The 27,749-nt window shown below is 40.5% G+C and overlaps 1 protein-coding gene across 1 annotated transcript; it reads left to right on the plus strand.

Annotated features, from left to right (window-relative positions):
* Positions 1-401: 401 nt before the first annotated feature.
* Positions 402-23,405, plus strand: LMNB1 (lamin B1). Its single transcript, XM_027709050.1, has 11 exons — positions 402-872; positions 10,280-10,436; positions 11,095-11,220; positions 12,272-12,442; positions 13,840-13,965; positions 16,551-16,771; positions 18,019-18,244; positions 20,048-20,152; positions 20,585-20,704; positions 21,443-21,553; positions 22,686-23,405. The coding sequence occupies exons 1-11, from the start codon at positions 517-519 to the stop codon at positions 22,725-22,727; spliced, it is 1,761 nt and encodes a 586-aa protein (XP_027564851.1). The 5' UTR covers positions 402-516; the 3' UTR covers positions 22,728-23,405.
* The last annotated feature ends 4,344 nt before the right edge of the window (positions 23,406-27,749 follow it).

The following is a 27,749-nucleotide window of genomic DNA, read 5'->3' on the forward strand; positions in this document are numbered from 1 at the left end:
TATGCGCTCTTTTCCAACCTAATTAATTTCGCTATTACGTGATTTACAGCCGCACAGCCAAACCAGCGCATCTTCCCGGAGGCCGCCGGGACAGGTGGGAGTCCTGGGGGTCCCGGAGGGCTGTGTGGGGACACCTAGGGAGCCCCCCCTGTGGCGGTGAGGGGTCGTTGCTGGGGGTCCCTTTGTCCGAGTCTGGGAACGCAGGGCGGGCACAAGGAGGGGGAGCGCGCGCCGGGGCGGTAGGCGTGGCCTGGGCAGAGGGGGTGTGGCCTTCATAGCGCGCCCGGCGACTGTTGGCGGGTTTTGAATTGATCCCGCGGGCGGCGGCGCCCCGCGATTGGCCGGCGCACCGTCAAGTGGGACGCGGCGGGGGGCGTCGCGGTGGGGCGGGCACGCGGCCATATTGGAGCGGCGCGGAGCCACGGAGCCCCGGGAGCCGTAACCGGAGGAGGTGGCGGCCGTGGTTCCAGCCATTTCTCCGCTCCGCTGCTGTCGTCTCTCCGCCGCGCTTCCCGCATGGCCGACCCCAGCCCAGCCGGCACCCCGCGCGCCCGCGACCCAGCCGCCGCGATGCCGCAGAGCCCGACGCGCATGTCCCGCCTGCGGGAGAAAGAGGAGTTGCGGCAGCTGAACGACCGTCTGGCCGTGTACATCGACAAGGTGCGTAGCCTGGAGACGGAGAACAGCGCGCTACAGCTGCAGGCGACCCAGCGGGAGGAGGTGCGCGGCCGCGAGGTCACCGGGCTCAAGGCGATCTACGAGGCGGAGCTGGCGGACGCGCGGCGGGCTCTGGATGACACGGCGCGGGAGCGCGCCAAGCTGCAGATCGAACTGGGCAAGATCCGCGCCGACCACCAGAAACTTCAGGGCAGGTGGGCAGCGGGGAACGGCTGGGAGAGACCCCGGGGATGTGGGGATGGAGATGGGATAGGCATGGCCGCTCCCGGGGGTACCGGCGGTGCGCCCCCCCCCGCGGAATCGGCGGGTCCTGGTCTAGCTCTGGCCGTGAATTCTCGCCTGGGAATGAATGAAGGAATGAATGAGGCAGGGGCAGCGCTACCGCTCCGCCCCGGCGGGAAGCACCGTCCCGGAGCGCCACCCCCGCCGGCAGCAAGTCCGCCGGTCCCCGGAGCATCCCCGGTGCGAACGTGGGTCCGGAGTGCGCCAGGAGGGCGCGAGTGGGTATAAAGTGAAGCAGGGGGAATCTAGGTTGGATATTAGGACGGAATTCGTCGCTATGTGGGCGATGAGGCGCTGGAGCGGGTTACCCGGGGAGATTGGTGCTTGGAAAATCGGATGGAGCGCTTTGGTTGCCACCTGCAATAAGGGAGAGCTTAGAGCACCTTCCAGCACCTAAAGGAGGATGGAGAGGGGCTTCTGACACGGGCGTGGAGTGGTAGGACAAGGGGTAATGGCTTTAAGCTGAAGGAGGGCAGGTTTAGATTGGATACTGGGGAGATGTTCTTCCCTGTGAGGGCGGTGAGGCCCTCCTGGCTGCCCGGAGAAGCTGTGGCTGTCCTATCCCTGGGGCTTACTTAAAACAAAGGAGAACTGTAATTCCTGTGCGTCTTGCTGGCTGTTCAGATGTCACAAAAGGCAGATTCATGTCCACACATCCTCCAGATTGCCTACCGGCTTTATGCCTTTGTGGCACAATGCCAAGATCTCTGCTCTTGCAGAGAACTGATTTGTGACACCAGATTTTTGCTCCTTACATATTTGACTCGATTCAGTTGTTCTTTTCCTTCCTTGTTTGTGTTCACCTTAAATTCGATTTCTTTGATTTTTCTGCTGTAGTTTTAGGCCCACTTGGCTTGTAGCTTTAGTCTTGGAATCACAAGGTTAATCAGTATTGCAAGAAAAAAAAAACACCCTGGAGTTGCTAATCTTCCTCTCCCATTGTGTAACCTGCTAATTTTGTTAAATGTGCTCTCAGCCCTTATTTTTCTTAATGAAAAAGATATTTCAAGTGTGAACCAGCATATTGATGTTTTTGTGTGTCTGCAGACAGCCCCAGTATGTTTTGGACTTTTGACTTGTTATTTTAAAAAAAAAATAAAAATTGTGAGTTTTTAATAGGGAGTCTGGTTACCTCTCAGTGCCCCATGAAGGCCTTAAATCAAAGTTATTGTTGACAGTGACAGGGAAAGCCAGGTGTAGCTGCAGAAAGGCACTAAAGTGACATGACTCAAAGGTCAAGCCAGGAATTTCCATCTCTTCGTGACTTTTTTGAGGAAGACACACTCTTCTGGTGGCTTCTCAAAAGAGTGCATGTGGAAGACTGGGCTCTAGTGCACTCTGTAGTAGATTTCCTTTCTGTGGCTGGAACCAGGCCATTAATAATGTAAACACAGAGGTTCTTTGTATTCTGTTTTACGTTGTCCTGTGATGGAATATTTGAAAAAAAAAATGACTTCGTAGGGGTAAGGGGTTGGTCTTGTGCTGCAGCTACAACCTCTTTTTAAAGAGTGAAGTCTTAGTGCTTGATAGCTTGTCAGTACTTATCCCAAAAAGGTCATCTTTGTGCTCCACAGAACAGAAGGTATAGATCTGGACAACTCCTGAATAGTCTAGTAAAACAAACAGTTAATGCTGTTTAAGGCTACTGGATTCCACTTGTATGTGGCTGTTTGGTGTTGTTTGATGTGCAATTTTTTATGACATCTTTGAGTATTTTTAAGATGGATATCTAAGCTTATCTGTGATTCTATTTACAAAGTCTTAAGAAGGAGCAAAAGGGGTTTTTTGCCTGAACTGGACCATACTCCCTGATGACTTCTTAAAGCTGTTAAGTTGTATTATAACCTGATGAAAAATACTCTTAAAACACAGGTGTGCATGAGAGTGCTGTCAGGTTTAAGAGTTTGCAAGGTAAAATGAGAATTTGTGTTCTCAACAGAATTTTCCTTGCCCTCTCAGAAAGCATAATTGCAGTGAGGTGTATGCAGTGGCTTTACACTGAGGTGTATGCAGTTTAATTATGAGTATATAGTAGTTTGGATCTAACAGAACCACTTGAAAAAAAAAGTTTTCGGGCACGCTCGGTTCACATGGGTCAGACATCCTGGTACCCATGTCATAAGACTCAGATTAGTGATGTCTTTGGTTCCCTTGAGAACCAGTGAAGATAAATGGTAGAAGAAATAGCTCTCAAGATGTCTTTGGTCTGTGCAGGGAGTACAGATGATTCCCCACTGAGTTGTCTGAAGCTGGTCAATATGATTCATGGTCTATCTGGTCTCCCTGTGCTGTTTGAGTATTTTTGCAGGTGTTGTTATTGTTCCCCAGACACACGTGCAACTCTGCTTTCTCTACTTAGCACGACATTCTTCTTAATTGCTTGATCGATTTATTTTATCCAAGTCATCATTCAGCCCCTTGGCCTCAGTAGTGCATCAGATCCAAGCTTCTAGTTGCTTTCAAAGTGCTGTAGGACTTTTCTTATTCTTTCTTTGCAAAAATTAAATTTAAGGCCCAGTTACCTATTTGCTGGCTTTGATTTCAGTCTGATTTGCTGACTTCAGTGTCATGGTGTGGTGCACCAAAAGCTTGCTCTGTTCCTGCCTTTAATCCCTCAAGAAAAACTGCATTTGTTTCTATAGCTGATCCTGCTGTATATAACAGGCTTGTTGCATACACTTCTTCTAGAGTGCCTGCCATGCAGTTGGTACTGCTGTAGCAAAATAAATACGAAGGCTTCCTTTTGTATGTCAAATCTGAGAGAACTAGGGGGGAAAAAGTGAGGAGAAAAAAAAACAATCTCTCTATTTTTGTTGTGAGGAGGGGATGGGGAAATTATATGCATAGTTGTCAAAGTGAAAAGAAGCTTGTCATGGGTAGAATGAAGATAAGGGAAAATAAATCTCTGTATCTCAAAACTTTAGGGAGTGGGGGTCAAAAACTAAGCGATCCCAGTATGGGGTATAACTGGAATATTTTATTGAACGCAAGAACACAATTTAAGGGCCTTTGGGGTTGGATGTGTTAATGAGGAGGATGAGCTATATTAATTAGAGAATTACACAAGTGTTACTGCAGTTTGGCCAATAGGTTAATTTTTCTCTCAACCAGGATTAAAGGGATTAAGGGGTTTTAGACATAGTCTGATAGAATCATCTCAAAGTCCTTTTTGATTTTGCTGCAGGAGCCAGAGTAATCCTTATAGTTGTATTTCAGCCGGTCTTATGAGGAAGGTCCAAATCACGAGATTCTTGTCAGCTCTTGTTGCCCAAGGTTTATGGTTCAAATTGATCTGATTCTTTTTTGCTGACAGCTGAGTCTGGGCCCCTACAGTGGGGGAAAAAAGATGTAATTTGAATGTAGGTGTATGGAACTCTTAGATAGCTCTTGGAAGGAGGAGAAGAGGGAAATCTCATCTCTTCCCTAATATGTGAAAGAATTGGGAGAAGTTACCAGTTTCACAGTATTTCCAGTTCATTTTCTCTTTGTTGATTAGGCAAGACTGTATTGTATGCTTTTTTAGCCACCAACGCGCTTGCAACAAACGTGGGTAGAGCCCTTCCCAAATCTTCGTTCGCGAAGCCTAGCCATGATGATTGTATGCTTTCCCATTGGTGATAGCTGTTGCAAAGACATCCCTCTACTTCGTTCCTTTAAATAAATAAATATTTAATTGTGACTGCCACTATTCTGCAGTCAAGGGCTGTGGAAGACACCAGCTGTAGTTCAACAGCCTAAGTTCATAATGATGATTGAAACTGCTCTTGGGAACTTCATGATCCTTGCTCTTGCTTCCACAGCCATCCACTTTGTGTTGTGTAACTGCATATTGCACTGAGTTGAGAAACGTGGCTGGAAAACCAACTGTGATCCTGCTCACTGCCTTGGCTGGGACTTCACGCTACTGCAAATTTCATATTTCCTTGAGAAAAGAGCAAAATATTCAATGCGTGCAGAGCAGTGAAATACATGATCCTCAGGCAAGTCATAATGTCATAATTTAAACAGCAGATACAGGAGTAAAGCTCCCAATTGCTCCATCACTCCAGCATCCAACAGGCTGGATAAAGCTTCTGCTTTTGAGTGGAAATTTGTCATGCTTTAATCATGTACAGCAACTGCAAACCAGGGAGAACTGTAGGGCCAGAATGGTGGAGGATAAATTCTGATGTGTAATTTGAGCAATTAACTTGACAATGACTTACATTGTGAAGTTTGACACAGCTGTGTTACCTATTCATGTTGAACAAGGGCAGTTCACAAAGTCAGACTGTCTGTTAGCTGTTGTGTTATTTGGTCTGCTTATGGAGTAAGTTTCAGGGTAGTTTTCCACTAGTGGAAATTATTTCCGAGATAAGAATATTATTTCCAAGAATGTTCATTATGGGGACTTAGCAAAATCAAAATCCTTGGCTGGATGTGTCTCTATTCTGATTTGTCATGTGAGGAAATCGCATTGTTTAGGAAGCATAAGCTGGTGTTAAGATGAGTTCATTTAGGAAACCCCTTGTTTACATTATTCTGGGACAGGCAGAGATTTCACTGTGGCAGTTTTCCAATGATGAAGTGCATCTGCTCTGGAGATGGTGTGATAAAAGTAACTTTGAAGGAAATTATGTGTTTCACTGAAGATGCTGGTAAAGGAAATAATCTTCCTTTATTATCTTCAGGTGTTTGGTAGAGTACAAGCATTTAAAGCAAATGTAATTGTGGCAAGGAACTAGTACTATTAATTTTAAATATTAAAGAGATTATCTGTCTGTCTTGCTGTCTATCTTGCATTGGGATTAGGCAGTAAAATAAACACCAGTAATAGCTTCCTATCAGCCTGTGGCTTGAATTACTGTGCAAGTGTGGCACTTTGCAGCTGCTACCCTGAGCAACTACACAGAACCATGTTGTGTTAGTGCAGGCAAAGGTGCACCTGTTCCAGGGTTTTCCATGGTGCATGTGTGGTGCACTGTAATGAGCTAGAGGAACTGTTTTGAGGAAGGTGACTTAAAATTTCTTTTGAACTGTATTTTCACTATTGTAGGTGATCTTGGAAAGTGAGGCAAAGATTGGAGCCTGGGGAACTATAGAGCCTTAATCTGAAATCTGTTTTGATACGTACCAAAGAGCACCCAAAGGAGTAAGGAGTAGGGGAGTAGAGTTATTAACTTGTTGCACCATAATTTGAGCCACTGAAATGTAAGAATATAACTGAAGTTATATTCTTAATTAAGCATGTGTTCCATTCAGTGTAGGACATAAATATTTGGTCTCAAATATGTGGACCTATAACAATAACATGGTAATGGGCAGTGACTTGATACAAATGTGCTGCATGTATGTAGGTTCTGCTTAGATACCTGTTTAGAGTAGTGGGATTCACATAGATCACTGCTTGTCCAATTACTCTTATTTTCATGTTGATCTCCATGCAAAAACTTGAATGATCTTAGACATAAGTTTTTTTATGTTATTTTATGTTATGTTATTTTAAATCACATCCTTGCAAAACACAGCCTTACTCTTTTGTCTGCCATAGGGGAAAAGTACAGAAAACTGACTGGTAGCCAAATAAAACATAAAGCATTAATGACTGTAGTTTTTCTACCTTTATTATTTCTCTACAACTGGAGTGGAAAACCAGCCCAGTGTGCAATACATGTAATTTTGTATGCTTGTAAGTACAGGCTGCATTATTTAGAATTACAACACTTAGTATCTATGTCTTGGCTGAAAACCAGTGTTTTTCAAGGAGGGTTTGATTAATGTTGGTAATGCTTAACTTCGTGATCTGATTCTGTAAGTACTGGCAGAAATGAGTGGGTGGGTGTGGGAGGTGGGAAAAATCTACTTTACCATGGTGGCATCCTGTACTTGGTCAGTTTCAAAGGAGTGTGTAAATTGTACCTCCTGAAATCTGGCTACTGACTGCTTACCTTGTATTAGTGGTGTGGTTTGTCTGGCTCCAGAAGGTCAATGCAACTTATTAAACTGGTAGAAAATGATCTTTTTCTGCATGGCCTGAGATCACAGGAAATTCTAGGTTGCTGTAAACAATTCCATGGACAAGAAGATCCACACACTTTGAAGTCAAAAGAATGAAAGCCAAGTTGCTGCTTTGAAGAAGATGCAAGTCAACAATTATTTCTTTGATTTTATTTTCCTTTCATGACTTAAACTACTTGAAGGAGTTCAGTTCAAGCTAATTTCTGAGCACTATAACAGGAAGGTGTTTGAGGTTTTTTTATTTGTTGTATTCAGATGCAGCTTTGGCTTTCTGAGGAGGCAGAAGCTAGCTATTGTCAAGAGGCTGAAGTTCTTCCTGGTGAAAATTAGTAGGTGTAGGGGTGAAGTATATGCTGTATACATTAGTTGTTTGTTTTTATAAATCACACTGGCTTTTCTGATCTTCTTTCCCTTCATTCCTGCATTCCCTTTAAGGCCGGGATGACACTGCTTAGATGCTAAGATTTCATCTGGCTTTCAGTGTTTGAAGTGTTGAGCTCCAGTTTGTTTTTTTTCTGAGTGTGTTCAGATGAGCTGCCTTACAGTTAGACCACTCACAACACTAACAAGTAGTAGTGCTTAATTTTAATTCTCCACCCACCCCCTTCTGTGGCTTCAGTTGCATTAAATTACAGTATGGCTTCACACCTAATCTTGTTGTAAACAAGCAAGGAAGGGCTGATCTAACTGGTAATTATTTCTTTACTGGTACAGATACTGTTTAATTACAGGTTTTAATTATGTTGTTGTTGCTACTCCATATTGTACTTCATTTTTCTCTGCTGACCCATTGGCAAGAATGTTCTTCTCAGCTGCCTAATAGCTTGTAAAAGTGTCAGAAAGGTACTGAATCAGTGCTAGAAGCTGAAGTGAGTTTAACGGGGACAAATGGGAAAAGCACACCATTGCAACTGGTCCAGAGGCCCCTTGCATCCTAGGTATTGATTACCTCAGGAGACCCAAAGGGGTATCTGGGCTTTTGGTGTAGCTGCAGTGGCTACAAAGAAATTTAAATAATTATTGACCCTGTCTGGCCTCTCAGAAGATCCTTCCATTGTGGGATTGTTACAAGTGAAGGATCAACAAGTGCCAACGGCCACTACAACAGTACATAGATGACAATACTGAACACTGTGATCCCCATCCATAAGATGATCCGAGAGCTGGAGAGCCAAGGGGTGGTCAGTAAGACCCACTTCAATAGCCCCATCTGGCCTGTGCGTAAATCTGATGGAGGATGGAGACTGACTGTGGACTATCGTGACCTGAATGAAGTCACCCCACCGTTGAGTCTGTTCCACACGTTGGAGCTCCACTACGAGCTGGAGTCCAAGGTAGCGAGGAGGTATGCCACTGTTGACGTTGCAAATGTGTTCTTCTCCATTCCCTTAGCAGCAGAGTGTAGGCCACAGTTCACTTTCACCTGGAGGGGTGTGCAGTTACCTGGAACCGACTGCCCCAGGGGTGGAAACACAGTCCCACCATCTGCCACAGACTGATCCAGGCTACACTAGAGAAGGGTGAGGCTCCAGAACACATACAATATATTGATGACATTATTGTATGGGGGGACACAGCAGAGTAAGTTTTTGAAAAAGGAAAGGACTATCTTTGGCTTGGTTTCAGCACAAAGTCTTGTGAGAGAGGCTCTCTTTTCCATGTTTAGAATCAAGCTTTTCCCAGCAGTGATCAAACAGCAAAGGCCTACTCTGGGCCCTCATACTTTCTAATAGGTGATGGAGATTTTTTTTTTTTTCAGATATACCATAGCAAGACACTTTTATATCCCACTTTTTCCTGCTTTGCTGCACACCTTCCTTGCATGCTGAGGTTCCAGCAGGCCTGGGTTGGAGAGGAGGGACGCAGGACAAATGCCTCACTGAGTAATGCAAAGAGCTGGAAGTAGGAACCCATGTGTCCAAAACATAAATCCTGTGCTCTTGTCTGAGCTGTCTACGTAGCTGTGGGTCTGAGAAGTGAAAAGTCGGAGAAGGGACTGGATAAGAGTCAAGCTGCAGGAATGAAAAATTTGAGAAGGGGGTGTTTGTATGTGGTAGGGGTTCTCACAGCCTCCTTGTCCCTTGGGTGCTCCCACAGGAGAGCAGGTGCTAATCCCGCGGGATCGGGATTAGCCAGTGTTAGCACTGGCTGTTAGTCTGTTATGTAAAGTCTGCCATGTGGTGGCTGTGGTGCTCAAATGTCCAGACATGGACATTTGAGCATCCTTATGCAGTGCAAGCCTGTGTGCAGGCACCTCTCCTGAGCACGATGTCAAGTGCAGGTCATCTTGAAAAAGCATTTTTTAAAACTTAGAGTCTCTCCTCTTAAAGACTGTGTTGATTTTATGTTAGTCTTGTTTTGTTGAGAAACATTTCTGTTGTTTCCTATAAGCAGTTCAGTGATTAAAAGAAGTAGTGGGTGTATTCTGAATATTGTTCTTAAGAATCTTTATCCAATTTTCAAGTCTTCTCAGAATTATGTTGTTAATTCTGTTTTTTTTTGTTTGGTTGGTTGGTTTTTGGTTTTGTTTTTTTGTTCACTTCTGGAAAGAAAAATGTGAGAACTGATGAAATGCTTGCTGTGGTATTATTGAGCCTGAGACTGTCCATTCATGTAAAATGTTCATCGTTTGATGATCCTATCCTTCTCTATGCTACTACCCTTGCTAATGAAATGTGGGTATTCCAGAAAGTAAAAGGGCAAACTCCGAGGTTGGAAAATTTGTGTTGCACATTTGAACATGGCTGCTTACGCTCTCAAAGATCAATAAACACTTTGATTTTTGAATATGGGGTTCTTTTCCCTTATTTTTGATAGTAGCCAGTTGTAGCCAATTTGTGGAAAATTAATTTAGTCTGAAAAGCATGGGGTTGTGTTTATGTGGCATTACTTTTTCTTGTTTGATATCTTTGAACAATTTGTTTGGGTGAATAAACATCACGAAATTGTTTGACCGCTTGTGTAGACAGAAAAACTAATTTGAAGGTAATTTGAAAAACTTGTGTGCTTGTTTTCATAAAGAAAGACACCTTTACCTTTGATAAAAACACAGTTTTCCCTTTTGTATATGTTTCGTGGACTTGAGGCTCTTGAGTTTCCTCTATATTTAGGTTTCTACAGGCCAAGCAAAGTATTAAGCTGCTGTTACATCAGGTAAGAAAAGCAGAACTAAGGAGTTGATTTAAATTTGAGTAAATTAAACTAAGACAAAATGTTTTTACTGGGTGTATCTCAAGTTTGAGATTTAGATTGGTTTATTAGTCAGCAGTCAACTTTGGGGGCATTTCTAGACTTTCTTACCATTTTCTCTGGTTTATTCCAGCTATGGAAAAAAGGAGTCAGACCTAAGTGGAGTCCAGGCTAAACTCCGAGAGTGTGAAGCTGCCCTCAATTCTAAAGAAGCTGCTCTGGCCACAGCCCTTGGTGATAAGAAAAGTCTGGAGGGAGAAGTTCAAGAGTTGAAAACTCAAGTTGGACAGGTGAGAAGACGAAATCTTTAACCATCAGCATTAGCACTGGAAGCAATGTTGAGTAGGCTTCTGAGTTCAGTACTGTTCAGTTTATTAATAACATGAATGGTGGAATAGAGTGCTCTTAAAATTGCAGGCTCTGACGTGGCAAGGGATGGTATTTACGTGGAGGAAAGCAGGTTGAGATTCAAAATAAGGTTGACATGTTTTAGAAGTGTTTCGAGAGACAGACTGACTTCAGAAAGATGGATAATAAATAGCTGACAAGTATCAGTTTGTGATTCTCTCTACCCTCCTTTTGGTTCTGCCTGTGGTCCTCCATCTTCTGGGTGTCTTACAGAGCAATAAGGAAAAAAAAGTCTTGTCCTAGAGAGGAGTTGAGGAGATCAGGAAATTAGTATTTGCCATGTATTAAAAATGAAGTTTTGTAGGGAAAATGGAAAAATAGCATTTTAATGCCAGTTACCAATGTGAAATATCTAGAACTTACTTCTGTAAGCAACTGCAAAAGTGTGTGGGGGGGAAGGCATTAGTAGGGTAAATACTGGGATTTGATTGTCAAGTTCAGCCATAACATGTAGTTGTCTGTGGTTCTGTGTAGCTGAGGTCATTGTGTTATGCGAGTTCTGTTACGTAATTGTTGTGTTGATTCTTTTATTTCTTAAAGCTTGAGGCTTCTTTAGCTGCTGTCAAGGACCAGCTTATACGTGAAACCTTACAGAAGGTGGATCTTGAAAACCGTTGTCAGAGTCTCACTGAGGATTTGGAATTCCGTAAAAATATGTATGAGGAGGTAAATGCTTTAGTCTCACGAACTAATATTTTTTAAAGGGAAGAAGACAACTGGGAGGTCATTCCAGGATTCTAAAATAATTTAGGTTGGGAGGGACCTCATGAAGTTGTCTGAACTCCTACTCAGAGCTCACTGTTCTAGCTGGAAGATTTTTGACTTCCTTTTTCTACAAAAAATATGTTAACTCTGGGTTTTTGTGATAAAATAACTTCATATATCATGTTGTTTCATGTTAAGTTCTGACCATGGTGTGCAATGTGCATGTCTTTTCATAGTAATGAGAAAGTAGGTTAGTAATTTTTCTCATAATCCCTCTATGAGAAATAAAGTGAAGAGGGACACTCGTTAAACAAGTGCTGTGGACTTGTAATGGTTTTAATTTCAAACCTTTCTAACAGGATGCTTTTGATAATGGAAACAAAAGTTGATGAACAGTTGTCTTTAGAACTCTTGCCGCCCTTTCACTAAAATCCTTGAGGCTTTCCAGGAGGAACCTTAGGGCAGTAATAATGTACCTAAATTTTATTGTGTTTTGTTCCTTGTGCACTTTTCCTTGCTGGTAGTATTTTCGTCTCTGTTCACATTGTTGGAATCCCTTTTTTTTTTTTCCTAGAGACTGCAGGCAAGCGTACAAATAAATGAGGAAAATGCTATTTAGTGAAAGTGACTGTTCCATTTCACAACTGCACATCTTGTGCAAGCACAAAAGATACCTCAAGAAGAGAGCGATGTATTTCTAAACTCATCATATTGGCGTGTATTTGTTTGAATATGCAGACAGCTCTCAGAAGGAAATGTGACTTTACATGCTGATGGTATCCTAACTCTTATTTCAGTGACTGACTATTGCAAAATAAGGTGCTTATTTATCTGTGTGGATCAGACTGGGGAAATGGCCCTGTGTTTCTACTAAAAGTTTCAATGTCAGACTAATCCTGTGCTGATCCACAAGGGTAGCTAAAACCTGTGTAATTCTCCACTCAGCAGATAGTCCTCTAAAAATTTTGTCTTGTGTTTACTGAATGTTACTCTGTTTTTCTGGTTTTCATAGGAAATCAATGAGACAAAAAAGAAGCATGAAACTCGCTTGGTTGAGGTTGATTCTGGGCGTCAGATTGAATATGAGCATAAACTGGCCCAAGCCCTTCATGAAATACGAGAGCACCATGATGCACAAGTGAGACTGTACAAAGCAGAGCTTGAGCAGACTTACCATTCCAAAGTGAGAACTTATTTTCATACAGTTGTTTGATGCACTTTGTTTTTGTTTCACTTAGTACCATTATTACTTGCATTTCAGAGTATTTTATTATGGAGCTTGGCTTAAAATTACCGTGCTTTTGAACGTGAATTTGCATTTTCACATCTCATTTTGGGAGCAGGTTTAGTCCTCATGAAGAGTAATAGTAATATAAGAGTAGGATGCATGGTGTGAAGGTGAACTATGGAGGGGAAAAGGGATTAATGCTGGGATTACTGTGAATTCAAAGGAAGGTCATGTGTTGTTATGTATCATACTGAACTTTGATGATCAATCAGGTGTCCCATATTTTGTATAAAGGTTATTTCATAATAGGACCTACTGAGAAGACAGCAAGAGTAGGGTCCTCTGACCCAGTACAAAACATGTGGAAGTTTTACCATACCCAGCGACTTCTCTTTTTCACTCCTCTAGAGGGAAAGTGAACTCAGGCTGAAATCAGTTATACTTCATCATTTCCTTCCTCTGCTGTTATTCCGCAATTAGGTTAGGAGGCATCTTGATGTCTCAACTGAACCTGGTTTCTGCGGCTATACTTATTGCAGTTAGTATTTTTAAAAGCAAAGTGGGATGTGATAGCAGAAAAGTTGATATAAACTGAATTTAGTAGCACGGTTTTCAGTCTTTTCAGCCTGCTTATCTTCAGGGCTTCTATCTGACTTGGAGAAGATGATTTAAAATAAGATCTAGCCAAAAGTACAACCTCTCATAATGAAGACTTTTTTGATCCCTCTCCTCAGGTATATTGTTTCTGTATTTTTGGACTCGTATTTAAAAAAAAATTCTATATTCCAGTGCATCATCAACAAGTTCAATAATAAGTCTGTGATGCAGCTCAAGTGTATGTCGTGGTGTTCAGCAGGAATGAGGTAGTTATTTTTAAAAAAGTATTTGAGATTGAAGTTGTGATTGAGCAAAGCAGGTAGTGGCTTATGGCACTGGTGCTGTAATCTAAAGACACATTACTAATTTGCTTATGTTGGCTGAAAATTACCAAGTTTGCTTATTTTAAGACAATTGGTAATTTCAGTTTGACTTCTTGTTAAACACACTCAAAACCAGTGCTACAGTAATTAAATAAACATTTGCCAGCAGGAAAACTGAATTTAATAGTCCAACTTCAGCAATGTCTATGAGGGAAACTTCCAAGGTTTTAATCCTAGCATAAATATTCAGAGGACTGTGATTTCAGGTAGGGCCACACCATATTAAACCCCTGAGGAAAGAGATGTCTTACTGTGTTAGAGTGGCACAGAGGAACTTTGTGGCTTTAGTGTTGAATATGTGGGTTTGAGTGATTCATCTTCCTTTTAGCAAAAGCTGCTTTGAAACTGATGTCTTAACCTGTTCTACTGCAGCTGGAGAGTGCCAGACTGTCCTCGGAGATGAACAGCTCTGCAGCCAACACAATCAGAGAACAACTGAATGAAAGTCAGTTGCGAATTGAGGGTCTGTCTTCCCACATCACCACCCTTCAGAAGGAGGTAAAAAGATGTTTGTGTCTCTCCAGTCCTGCTAATAACCATTGTTGGTCTTTTTTATTAAAAGACTTTTTTTCATTTAACTTAGAAGTATGTTCAGTATCATGACTTGAATTTGTCTTCTGTTCTGTACTTTTTCAAATTCCTTAATGTCTCCTTCTGACAAACTTGATTTTTCTCTGTGCAGTATTCTGCTGCAGAGTATTTGAAATATGGTGGTGTTAAATGGCTTTTGTGAAAATTTTTGTGGATATATGGGGCAATTTTAGACAAGAGAGCTCTGTGTTAAAAGTTCTTGACATTCTAAGCAATTTAATTCTGTAGTAACTGAACAGCCTGGTGTAGGTTTCCACAAAGCAACATTCAAACCCAGAACTGGAATATACATGTTTCTATTCACTGTGTCTTTTTATTCTAGATCTTATTTGAATCTAGACCTCTAAAAAAACCCCAAAAACCAACCAACCAACCAAAAAAACCCCATGAAGCGATCTTACCAGGATTAGGATGAAATACGACACCGAGTAAATACATCAAATAACTGTACATGAACATTTGTAGAGCAGGGTCTTGAGCAGAGACTAATTATATTTAGATCACACCCAAAGATGTATGACACAATGTCATATATTCAGTATTAATTTGATTGGAGTACTAGAGTAAGTATACTATAAGAAGAATTAGGAGTTTGTTCTGAAGTGAGCTTTTGTAACTTACTAATAGTTTGAAAATGCAACAAAATTTCTTTTTTGGAAGAATATGAATTGCCTTGGATCCTTTCTGTGATACATTTTGAATTGTATTCCTCCTGCACAGTGGACTCCAGTAGGACGTGAAAATTCTGTGTATTTTGACTGAAAAATATAAATGCAGGAGACATTATTTTATAATGTTCCAAATAAGTTTGCAGATACTAGTATGAGTCTTCCCAGTTTTCCTGTTGTATAGTCAAGTTACTCTCCGGAAAAGAAGAGGTAATGTAATGAATGTGCACGAGGTTCCAGAGGAATCGGGTTGAAAGTTTTGGCCACTTAAATCTTATTTCTGCATTTAGATTAACATCATCTTTTGGTGGTTCAGTCAGATTTTTTTTTTTTTTTTAGTTAATTACCTGTGTTCTGTTACTTTGGGAGCAACAGCTACATTCAGAGAACTTCTGAATTTGCAGAGGTAACTTCAAGGCTATCAAAATCAACCTCTGTCAGTTTGACTGTGATTTTCCACCAAAAGAAACATTTTCCTGTGGGGTTTGGTTTTCTTTGGTGTTTTTTTGGTTGGTTTGGTTTGGTTTGGTTTTTTGTTGTTTTTTTTTGTTTGGTTTTTGGTTGGTTTTTTTTTGGTAGATTACTGATGTCAACCAGTACAGTTTTGTTTTTTATTTTACTGGCACTAACTTCAGTTTGGTTTTCTTGGAAGGAAACTCTTACCACTGGTGCTGGTCTGGTTTGATTTGCCAACGCTGAGCGCTGAGGTAGTTTCCACTGTGATCTTCCATGTGACATTTATTAAATTTCTTATCTGACTCTTAACAACCAGTTACACTGGTTCTCTGTCTCAGACATGTAGAGTACCTGTTCTCACTATCTCTGGACTGTGATGACTTCCTATAGAGTTCATGCATAGCAATTGCCAACAACTTGGTGATTGTGGGGCATTGGTTCCTGTGTCTGTCCTTTAAATTAAAAAAATCTGAAGACGCTATCAAACAGAAGAAAGCATGCTTATGGAAGGTAAACCTTAAATCTGTCATCACTTGGCCTTTCTTTGATAAGCATTCCATTTGGTATGTACAATATAAGGTTCTGCTGGCTTGAAGGGATTTTTGATGTCACAAATTAGCTTTCCTGTCATAAAAAAAAGGAATGCTTATTGCTGTACTTTGACAGTGGGCAGACAGGCTTTCACTGACAACAACCCCTCTTCCTTTAGTGGCACCTCCCTCCCAGGATTGGAATTGGCAGCAGTAAACTGAGGTGGGGAGCAGACGTCTGAAAGCTAAAGAGCAATTACTGCAGAGTCTGAAGTAAACTGAGCTGAACTTTGATCATGGATCCAATTAGGCTGGAAAAGATCTTTCGAATTGAGTCCAAGCTGTGATGGAACACCACCAAATCAACCAGACCATGTCCCTAAACACCTCCAGGGACAGTGACTCCACCCTGGGCATCCCATTCCAATGTCTAATCACCCTTTTCTTTCTGTAAAGAAGTTCCTCCTAATACCCAACCTAAATATCCCATGGTGCAGCTTAAGACTGATCCTGTGTCCTGCCCAGCACCTCTTAAATGGTTTAACTCTTAAGCTCAGTTTTTCTTTCATGAGTAAATTCAGGTGTAGTAGCATATTTCCAGATTTCAGAAAAATAGAGCAGACAGTCATCTCTCAAAGTATGTTCTAAGTTTCATTGGAACTTGAGTGTTGAGATGTTATGTTTGTAGTAGGTGGAGTGGAGGGTGAATTTGAATTCAGAAACGGGGGAGGATGTGCAACTTTGCATTCTGAAATTCATGTTGCCTGAATAGCAGAGCACATGAGGGTTTCAGTGAGGTTTCCTTTGCACCACTGATGTGTTTTCAATGCTTTTCCAGTCTAGAGCATGGCAAGACAGAGCACAGGAGCTTGAGAACAGCTTGGCAAAGGAACAGGAAAACGCCCGCAAACTGCTGATTGAGAAAGAGAAGGAAATTGCTGAGATAAGAAATGTCATGCAGGAACAACTGAGTGACTACCAACAACTTCTGGATGTTAAACTGGCACTTGACATGGAAATCAATGCATACCGGAAATTGCTGGAGGGTGAAGAGGAGAGGTACTAAAGAATATAGCAACAAATGGTGATATCCCTGCGTTCCCCTTAATTGTCTCTTTCTCTGTTAAAAGGCAGATCGTACTGGTGCTTGACCACAGTTTCCAGAGCACTGGTTTTGCCCCCTCCTCTCTGACAGACTTAGTTCTAAGTCCCCATGAGTCCTTGGATATCAGACCTACAGCTCCCAGGGCAACAAACACCATTTTTTTATTTAAGGTTTGGCATGGGTGTTGCAATTAACTGTCATTTGTACATCTTGTTTAGTGCCATGGTTAATATTCTTTTTCAAAATTATTAGAGGGTTAATTAATTGTTAGCCAAATTTCCTTAAGTATAGAATAATTTTAATGAAGTAATGGCCACTATGATTGTCCAGCTTATCACTTAGCTGCATTTTTCCACATCTGGCCTCAGAGTTCATCACTACTGAGAATTTTCACCTGATGTCACAGCTGTCATTTAAAATAGTTTGGTACTTCACTGTATTCTGAGCTGGGTGAGGCTGACACCTGTAAAATGTGGGGATGAAACAGCAAAAGCTTTTGTGCCATCTGGGTTTTTGCCTAAACTTCCAACAGTGGCTTAAGTCTCCCTAGGTTGTTTTTTTTTTTTTCAGTCTTTAACAAATGCATAGAGATGCCTTTGTGATCTTACTGTAGTAGTCTGTCAGTAGTCCATGCTGCAGGAACATTAATCAGTTGTTTGACAGCATTTTATTCAAGTCTTCAGAAAGCACTTCAGGCTTCATTTCTTCATGTAAAATGCTTTGTTTACTATATTGCTGTATAATTCTATGGGAAGAAGAGGAGATGGAGGACAGTTTGTAAAAAATGGTGGGAAAAGTAACACCAAAGTGTGATTGTAGAATCATGGAATTGCTAAGGTAGGAAAAGATGTCTAGGATTGAGTTGAGCTGCTAACCCAGCACTGCTATGGTCAGTGTGTCCCACAGGTGTTTTCAACATTTCCAGGGATGGTGGTTCAACTACTTCCCTAGGCAATCCCTGTCCACCCTTTCAGTGAAGAAATTTTTTTCTAATATCCAATCTAAGCCTCTCCTGGTACAACTTTAGCCATGTCCTCTCACCCTTTCCCTTATTACCTGGGAGAAGTGGCCAACATCCACCTCACCTCAACCTCCTGTCAGGGACTTAACTGTAGAGAGCAAGAAGGTCCCCCCCACTCCAAGCCTCCTTTTCTCCAGGCTGATATGATGTGTGCATCTCTTTTCCCTTTCTTCAATACAGGTTGAAACTCACCCCAAGCCCATCCTCCCGGGTGACGGTTTCCCGGGCTTCGTCGAGCCGCAGTGTCCGAACAGCTGGAGGGAAGAGGAAGAGGATTGATGTGGAGGAGTCTGAAGCAAGCAGTAGTGTTACCATTTCCCACTCAGCTTCTGCCACTGGGAATGTGTCCATTGAGGAGATTGACGTCGATGGAAAATTCATCCGTTTGAAGAACACCTCTGACCAGGTTGGAAAATGCACATTTATGAGGAGTGGAGGTAGAAGGGCATCCTCAGCACCCTTTCAGGTCTTGGACTTCATCTTGATTCACTAAGGAGCTAGTGTGTCTCAAAATAAGATTTCACACAGTATTCTGGACTGATGATGACTTCTTCCCAATGATTTTAAGTGCTTTTGTTTTACTGCTAAGTCGCCCACCCACCAAAGAACTCTTCAGAGTTCTGCGATGCAGGTGGCCTACCTGTAAATATTTACAGATAGCACTGTTACTGACAGGAAGTACTGCAAGCAGACATCAGGCTGCTTTAGAAGCCTGTCAGGCACTTCCTCAGGCTTAAAAAGCCCCAAAAGAAATGCATACAAATACAAAAGAAATTAATTGCCAATGTCCTTTGTATCTGCATATAGCTTTTCTGAATTGTAGTTTTCTTTCTTCCTTGGCTGTATCCACAGTTCTTAGGAGCCCTCAGTTCCCATGCCAAAGCCACCTCAATTATAGTGACTACTGAGATTATTTGATTTTGTTAATAGGTTGGAGTTTGTATTGGGGGATTACACATATCTACTTAAATGAAAGAATCCTTTGATAAATAAGGATCACAACTTTTCTTTATGTTGCTCTCAAAATGATCCTGTTATATTAAGTATATTTTCCGCTTTCCCCTTTGCCCCTCTGACATTACTTGTAATTTCTGCCCTCCTGCCATCATCTCCTGCCTGGGATGTTGGCTGAGAGTGATGACTTCATTGGTGAATGCAAAAAAACCTTGACAACTGTCTGGGTGTATACAGTTTTGTGTTTATGTGACTCAGTTCAGGCAAGTCAAAAACTACTTCCAGTGAATCAGAACCTGCATTTTTTTTTTCCCTTTTTGAGGTTTTTGAGCTTGTATTCCCCCCCTGCCACATACACCCACTTGTTTACCACACAGATTTCTCCCCACACCTTTTATTTGACTACACATTTTCTGTTTTGTTCTCAGTGGTTCATGATTTTAGCCCTTTGCTAGGGGTCTAGCAACTACCTGTGGTGCAGTGTAATAAGCTGTGCTTGGGAAATCCTCACAAGCGTTTGACAGTTTATATATATATATAAATAGATAGAAGGTGTATAAAATCCTCTAAGTAGGGTATATTTTGTTGCAATGATCAGCTGAATGTCAGCATCTGTAAAGACAAATAAGATGATTTTAGATGATCTCAAACTGGAGTCCAGTGGCAACTGTCAAATGATCAGAAACTCTCTGTTGGTGGGAGAATTAAAAAAATACTACTCTTGTTTTGAAGTAGTCAGTCTGTAATGATGACTTACATATGATTTGCTATTGCTCTTCAAGTAGTGCATAGGAAAAAATAATTGAAAAAATCACTATGGGTCTTGGAAAGGACTATGTGGTGGCAGGAGTGTATATGTGGAAACATTTTAAGAATACTAACAGGAATATTTTGTTTTCTAAGAAGCCTGCTTGTTGTTCTGTGCTTAAAAAATGTATTCTGTATTTTTAGGGGTATTTTAATATTTAATGTCTTATATTAATTTGTATTTTTCTAGCCCAAGTGATAACAAAACTGATGCAAATCATAAACATTAGTTAATATAACATCACAACTGAAAAGCAGGAGGTATTAAGCTTTAGCTTCAAATGAGAGGTAAGAAATTTAAGTAAAATGATTGTAATTTCATGCTGAAGATCAACTGATAATAATCTTTTTTTAGAAATCTTACGTGTCACAGCCTTAGCGGTAAAACACCCTACATGCATAAATGAATGCTGATGGAATATTTGGGTTTTTTTCTCTCTTTTCTTAGGATCAACCTATGGGAGGCTGGGAGATGGTCCAAAAAATTGGAGACACTTCTGCTAGTTACAGATATACCTCAAGATATGTACTAAAGGCAGGCCAAGCTGTTACAGTAAGTTCTCAAGCTTGAGCTGCTCAGTTGAAATGGACTTCAGGCCAACTGGTGTGTCAGTAGGACACAAAGGTTTTTGTTTTGTCCTTTCTGTGTATGTGTTCAGAAAATAATCACCTGTATTTGTATTGTGCGTTGGTTGTGTCAATTGCTGGGACAATTGATACTGAGCCATATTTTTCAGAAACTTGCTTTCTACATGGAACAATAATTTTCACCATATACAGGCACATTTACATATTCAAAAGTCTTTGCATTAAAAAACATGTGTTTTATTTTAAGAAACTTTGGAAGTATGTAAGCAGATGCCTGTACTTCCTTAAATGAAAGAGATTCACAAGTGTCACTTAAACAAAAATACATTAACTTGGTAAATAACTTGGAAATGTACAAGACTGGCAAATAACGTTCATGTGTGACTTCTGTTAACAGATCTGGGCTGCAAATGCTGGAGTCACTGCAAACCCTCCCACTGACCTCATCTGGAAGAACCAGAATTCCTGGGGTACTGGTGAAGATGTGAAAGTTGTACTGAAGAATTCTCAGGGAGAGGTAAGGTCACCTCAGATGTGTTTAAACTTGTCTTTCTGTGGTACCATCAACTACAAATAATACAAATACAAGGTGGAACCATCGTTAGGACTTTACAAAGGAATGCACTGGAGTGTTTAGTAAAGTTTTCTCCTTTTGCTTTCCAGCCAAGCACACTTTACCTCTGACTGTCTTAAACTGCAGTTTAGAAATGCAGTTTATTAAGTGTGTGGGTTTTTTCTCTATATTGAGTGCAAGCAGTAGAATTACTTGTTCAGGTACTGCCCTTATCCCAGGAGTTGGGCAGTGCCTTAGAATACACTTGAAAAGAAAAGGTTTTAGTGAACTCGTCAGTGATTTGGGTTTTTAAATTAGTTTTCCTTAAAACTGTTTATGAGGAATGTTACAGTGAAATTCACTTCAAGCGATGAGGAATTAATTCTAGTAAGGTGGGATTTAAAGCTTTGGCTAGAACAGTTACTATTAAATAGTGAAATTGAAAGAATATTTAAATATACATATAAAAGAAAGCAGATTTTATAAGAACTTGATGAGTGTTTTGTTAGAAAAAGACTTTTTAATCATTATGAGATTAAAATTAAACTGTTAGGAATGCTGTTTATGCACAGCTGTATCTAAAAAGTATGTAGACAAAATGAGTACAAGTAATTTTCTCAACAGCTAGCACTTTCCTTTCTCAAAGTCTAAGTAGATGAGCACCAGATTGTGGAGGTGCCAAATCTTAAAATTCTGTTGCAGGAGGTTGCTCAAAGAAGCACTGTCTTCAAAACAACAGCACGTGAAGGGGAAGATGAAGAACTAGAAGGATTTGAACCTCTGGAGGAAGAAGAAGAACTCTCCCACCAGCAGGTATCTTGTCTTAGGTTGACAAGGTTATTTAGGTTGAAAAAATGGAGATACAAGTCATGAAGTCTTTTAAAAAAATCATAAAAAATATCATGTGTGGGTGGTTTTTTTTTATTTTGGGGTTTTTTTTCAGCAGTAATTAATGAAAGTATGGAGCTGTGTTATTGAAAGCAGTTCAAAAATTTTACTTAATATATTCCTTTGGAGAGAAGATTTTTCTTAAAACAAGGTTGGAAAGTTTAAAGATGGGGATTTTTTTTTCTTCCTTAAACTCTGTTCCTGGCAAGATTCCCCCCATGCCAGGTGTTTATGGTAAAGTTTGGCTTAAGCAGGTATTCCCCCCATGCCAGGTGTTTATGGTAAAGTTTGGCTTAAGCAGGTAGACCTAAATTTATGTAACGTTTTGAGAATTTAAATCTCTTTGTCTCTGATAAAGAAAATTATGATAGTGTCTTCTGTTTACATATTTTCTCTGATAGAGAAAATTGGAGATTTGAAGACAATGTAAGAGAAAATGTCTGTTGCATGCTGAAAAAAAATGCAACTCTGAAAGCATATGTAAAACATACAAAAAATGGCTGTGTTGAAATTCATATTTTTTGGCAACCATGAATTTTGACCTATACTTGAACCATAACTTTGTGGCATGTAAAATAGTCAGGTTTTTATTGCAGCTGTGCAGAAGTACTGAAGCACATCCACCTGCTCATGTGGTTTCTGTGATGTGTAGTTCATCTGCAGTGGATGTTTTAGTAGCTTTACTTAAAAAACATTATAGAAAGACTAGATTTCTTTAGGTAAAAACTCTTAAGCTACTTGTATATGCTCCCTGCTATATTGACCACCTGTCTAAACTCATTGATGCTTTTTGACATGAGTTCCAAATATGGCAATTATTTGTTTTTCTGATACCTGTCCTCCAATACATCTCAGAGGAAAGGATATATAACATTCTTTTACTTGCAGGGAATAACAGGTTGTACAGCTTTGCATGCTGACTCTTGTTTATCCTGTGCCAGGCTAATAATTTAATATATTAAAAACATACAGTATATTATTTTGAGTAGCAAAATCTTTTACTGCTAGATTTATTTTTTTTTTTGTAATCAAAGATGCTTCTCTCTGTTCACCACAGGCAGAGCAAAGGGCATCCAGCAGAAACTGTCTGGTTATGTAACTGCCAGTCATCCGGGTTCCTCCAGTCAAAGTAATCCTTGCCTACAGAACAGAGCCTTCTCAGAAGCACAATGTTATTTTCTGTCTGTGAATTTTGAAGCTGCGAGTTTGATGGCCTTAAATTCCTTTGCCACTGAAAAAAAGAAGGTTTGTAAAAGTATCTTGACTTCCTCACAGGATGTGAATTGTTGACTCCAAACAAATATACTGTTTGGAAATTAATGTTCCTGTCTACCAGATTTATATGCCAGTCTCTTTTTATTGAAACCTTGCTGGAATAGAAATATTCCAGTGTGTTTTGGGGATCGATTTTATTAGATTACACCACTCTAGACTAGTTATTATTGACCTCTTTGTATTTAGGTGCTGTTGGGGATTGGTTTAGAGTGCTTATTCTGCAGGAGGATTCATGTTACATCTTGTAGTTGTGTTGTTAAGATAGTGTTACCAGCTTGAATTTTCCTGTGTGTTTATTTAACAAATAGAAGGCTCTTTTAATATGGATTGCCTTACTTGTTTACAATTTTTAGGAATGAGACCAAGTCCCTAGGGGTCTAGTCTACATTTGTATGGGAAACAGTTGTAATTTTGTCAATGTTGAAAGTTTTTTCTGTCCTTTTTGCATTATTCTGATGTCAAAAAACTTTTAATAAAGTATCTCTGTTTAAGTTGCTATGAAGTTTTTTGAATTTGTTTCTTTCTAGAACTGAGCTAAAAGTTGAATGACTCTTGAATACTTGAAACTGATAGGCTTTGAAGCGGAAGAAACATCTGTGTAAATTGAACAGTGGCTTTTGAGTTACAAAGATTTCTTCTGAATAATGAGTAGCGTTACTTCAGATTTGGAAAGTTAATTTTTAGAGCTTGAATATAGCTCTGCATAACTATCCATGCTTTGTCTTTCCTCACAGGTTAATTTTTACTGGACTGGTTTTTCACTACATCATACAATCTGAGCAGGTTAAACAAGCAGAACAGTAACATAAAGAAAAATTTGGAAGTACTGTAAATAGTTATCTTTGGTATAGTCTGATGTATTTTTCAATGCATGGCCAGAATTTCTGAAGTTGATTGGACTTTTTTTCTAGAATTAGTCTCATAGCAAACTTTATGGCTTTTTAACATGTCTTTCATCTTGGATAAGTTCCCTTTCCTGGTGAACAACATGGTGGCATTTCAGCCATGTGCCAGCAGAAGGTGAAGGGGGGGGATGGGCAAGGGTTATGCAGATAGATGAGCATTGTGTATCTAATTCTTAGGTCATGGTAGGAACCCTCCCGTATAATCAAATATTCTTGGTTATAGCTTTTATAGAACCTGTTTTTTGTCACCTGGATCGTGAACAGTGCTGTAACTGATCTGAATGTGTAGATAGGAGCTGCTACTTGAAACTGATGCCTGCTCAGCTGGTGCTAAGAAAAAAATCCAGGAGCCGTTAATTAGGGTGAGATAAGGAAAGGGTTTGATGTTACCACAACACACGCTGGCTGTGCCTGAGATGTTACATTTTATAACAATATCTGTCCAATCCCAAGTGTGTCCACCCTGTAACTTTTGGCCTGATCCACCCCCTGGTCCACACCCTGGAATTGGGTCTGGGGTGCATTTTGAGACCGTCTCCTCGTCAACCTTCATCATCTTCGGGGTACAGAGAGCACAGAGTTACCCAGTTCTTGACTCTGTCCTGTGGTTTAGACCAAGATACAAGCGTTCCCTAAACAGGACAGGCCTTGCCTTGACAAGAGACTAAACATTTCTGCTGGTAGGGCTGATATAGGGAGCATGGAATGGGGTAAGAGGGTTAAGGAATGTGTAAACTAAGGGGTGCTACAGGGAAGAGGGATAAGGGGCTGCTTTTAAGATCTACTTCCACTACTTATAAACTTATAAGGCTTACAAGAATTAGAAAAATAAAAAACCATTAGGGGCTTAAGGCATCAAAACTATAATTTTTTTTCTACAAGGAGGTCGTTTTACATGAATCTTGTTAATGCTGTGGTAAATCAGCACTCTTGTGATGGAAGACTGGAAGAAATATGGATTTTAGAAGACTTTTTTTTTTTTTGCTGTTACAAGAATTTCTGTAAACAAGCACAAAGGGTGTTGGGAAACACAACTGTCTGTTCTGTGGAGTGTGTGTGTTCACTCTGGCCTTTAGAGTGAAGCATCCTACCACAAGGTGGACATCTTGTTTTGCTTTTATTTTTAGGCAATACCACCACAAAACTTCCTACACTTCCCTGCAAGTTCCATAACTTCTGAAAGCACTTGATCAGAACTGTTTCTGTTCTCTTACTTTCTCCCCATCCTCACACACTGAAGTCCAGAGGTACATTTTGATGAGTGCAAGGTGGGGTGGACTGAAAAAAACCATCCTCAAGCTTGTGTAGGGGTGTGTATCTGGTGCCACTGTATGCGGCAAATACAAGTTTTTAATGGCAATTATTTTTCTTTCCTCCTCTGTCATGCAATGTCTAAGAGACCACTTGTTTCTGTTAGTTTAGGACTGCAAAGTGCACCACCTCAGCTGCTGTGGTTACTTCCATAATTACACCAACAGAGGTGGATTTGGTAAAGGTACCTGACCCCTGGAATATGAGCTCCTTGGCTTATGTGCAATGTTATGTGAAATGTTACGACCCACCCCAGGAAAAGGGGAGGGGGGAGTAACTCAGGTTTTTATCAATAATTCCCTTGGGGTGGATTAGAGTGAAACGACACTAAATAATCGGTGTCTGAAAACATATATTGGTAAGGTTTATTTCAACAATTTTGTATCAACAGGCATGCTAGCATTTTGGGTGTTGTCATACAACAATGCAACATATAGATAACCTTTGGGGGGGAGAAACTGCTTAGGGGAGAGAAAACCAGGATAAGAGTAAGGGAAAAGAAAAGCTGAAAGTGAAAAAGAAATGTGTATAGTCACCGCCCACGGAGTCCAGCGATGACACTTGGTAGTTGCCGCTTCCATGTCTGTCAGTTGAAGTCGTGGCCTTGATCTGCTGGGGGTGAAGGAGGGAAGTCCTCACACTCGAAGAAGTTATGAGTTATTATATCCATGGTTAGTGTCACGAGCCGTGTCTCGAGCCTCCAACCTCTCCCTGGGCCTGCGCAGAGTGTTTGAGTCTGGCCTGGTTCCCGCCTTTCAAGATTGGCGGGGGAGGGGTGGGGGGGGGGGGCCCGAATTGCCCATCAGAGGTATAAGGCAAAAGTCAAAAGCCTGCAAGCTCATCTCTTCACTGGAGGGAGGGGCAGGCCCAGCTGCCCATCAGAGGTATAATGCAAAAGTCAAAAGCCTGCAAACTCCTGGAATGCATAAATCATTAACCATTTCAGTCTCTGACAAATGTGTTCATGTTTTCTGGGAAAACATGAAAATTTAGTCAGGAAGTGAGCCAGAGAAGAAGCAAACAATATCCTAATTAGCTCTGTAGTCGCATTCAACTTGTGATTAAAATTTTGGGAGGTCTTTTTATTATTACTGTTACAGTAATATGTAAATGTTACTTTTAGGTACATTCAGCCCTTTCTAGAGTTGGCAAAGATACAAATTATCCTTGGTACTGATCTGTTATGCAGCTGACATAAGGTACAAATTCCATCATCGTGCACATGAAAACTCCTCAGTAATTTAATGCTTGAAATTAAATAAAACCACTTTGCCAGAAATGTATCTACTCAAATACAATCCTTCCTGTGGAAAACAGATTAAGAATTTATTGAGGAAACAAGTGATTTGTGCAGCACTAATATTGTACAATGGATACTCTTCCAGCAAGGTAAAGCATTCCTGGATGCTCATCCTATCTCTAAAAACTTTGATTTTTTGGTCTGTTTCACAGCAAAAACAGCAAACCTGTAAACTGCATTATTTGAGTTTATAGCGGTCATTATAAAAACCCCAGTGTAATCAAAATTGGTACAAATTAGTTCACAGTGTTGTTGACTGTAGCTTTGTGCTAAAAATTGTCTTTGACTTCTTTTTCTCTGCTGCATATACCTACATCATAATTGCCCAAGCTGACAGCACAATACAGACAGAGAAATTAATATGAAAATAATGTAAATACTTTTGTGTTCAATAGATACTAGTTATTAATTTATAAATTAAGCAATTTTAAAGGTTGGTCTTAGTTTAGTTTCTCCATGAAAATTTGTCTTATCACTGTAATTTATAGTAATTATAGTAATTCGAGGGTTCCTGGATTGAAAAGGATGTTTATTATCTGTGAAACAGTGCCTTTTATATGCATGCTGCACTGTAAGCAGTATAAGTACTTCAAAAAGGAAAAAAAAATACTGCTGCTTGTGCACAAAGGCCACATGGTAACTGACTATGAACTATTTTTCTCCAGGCAAAGAAAGCAAGTAGTTCATGGAGAATAAAAGCTTTGAAAGCCCTTGTCCAAAACAGGGACTGGTGATTTTTTTATAAAGGGAATGGAGGCTGTGTGTGATGGGTGTGAATGCTTATAATGCTTATAATCAGCCTTTCTGATTATATGATCATTTACCTTGAGGAAATGCTAGGACACTCATTTTTAATACTCGACTAGATCCATCACACGGTTGTGGCAAAAGTTAGTTATTTTATCTCAGGTTTGCTTAGTGTGCGTTTATTGCTCAGAGTCCTTTGCTCCTCTCCTAGTTTCTCTTTAGTGAGTTTGCATAAAAACAGGACTTTTTCTCTCTGTGATTAATCCCAAAGAAAGGTTCCATTTGAGAATTAATAAAGGAAGGCACATTTCAGCTTAATCTGATTGATTGATAGGATTTTCCTACAGTTAACAATTAACTCTTGGATGTGAATTTTCATAGAAAAGTTGTTTTGTACTTTTGTGAACAAAAAAAATTAAGGGCAAGCAAGTCTGACTTTCTCCATAAGTCATGGAATGAAACTGTAACATTGGTTTTCTCTGCAACTGCAGCATCTTGAATGTGGTGTGTTGTGTTGTTGCTCTTGGGCACGTTGTAGATAGAATGTCAACACTGATTCTGTATTTTGGCAAGTTTTATTGGG

Source organism: Neopelma chrysocephalum, unplaced genomic scaffold, assembly GCF_003984885.1.
Source record: "Neopelma chrysocephalum unplaced genomic scaffold, ASM398488v2 Primary Assembly neopelma1_96684, whole genome shotgun sequence".
Classification (NCBI taxonomy): domain Eukaryota; kingdom Metazoa; phylum Chordata; class Aves; order Passeriformes; family Pipridae; genus Neopelma; species Neopelma chrysocephalum.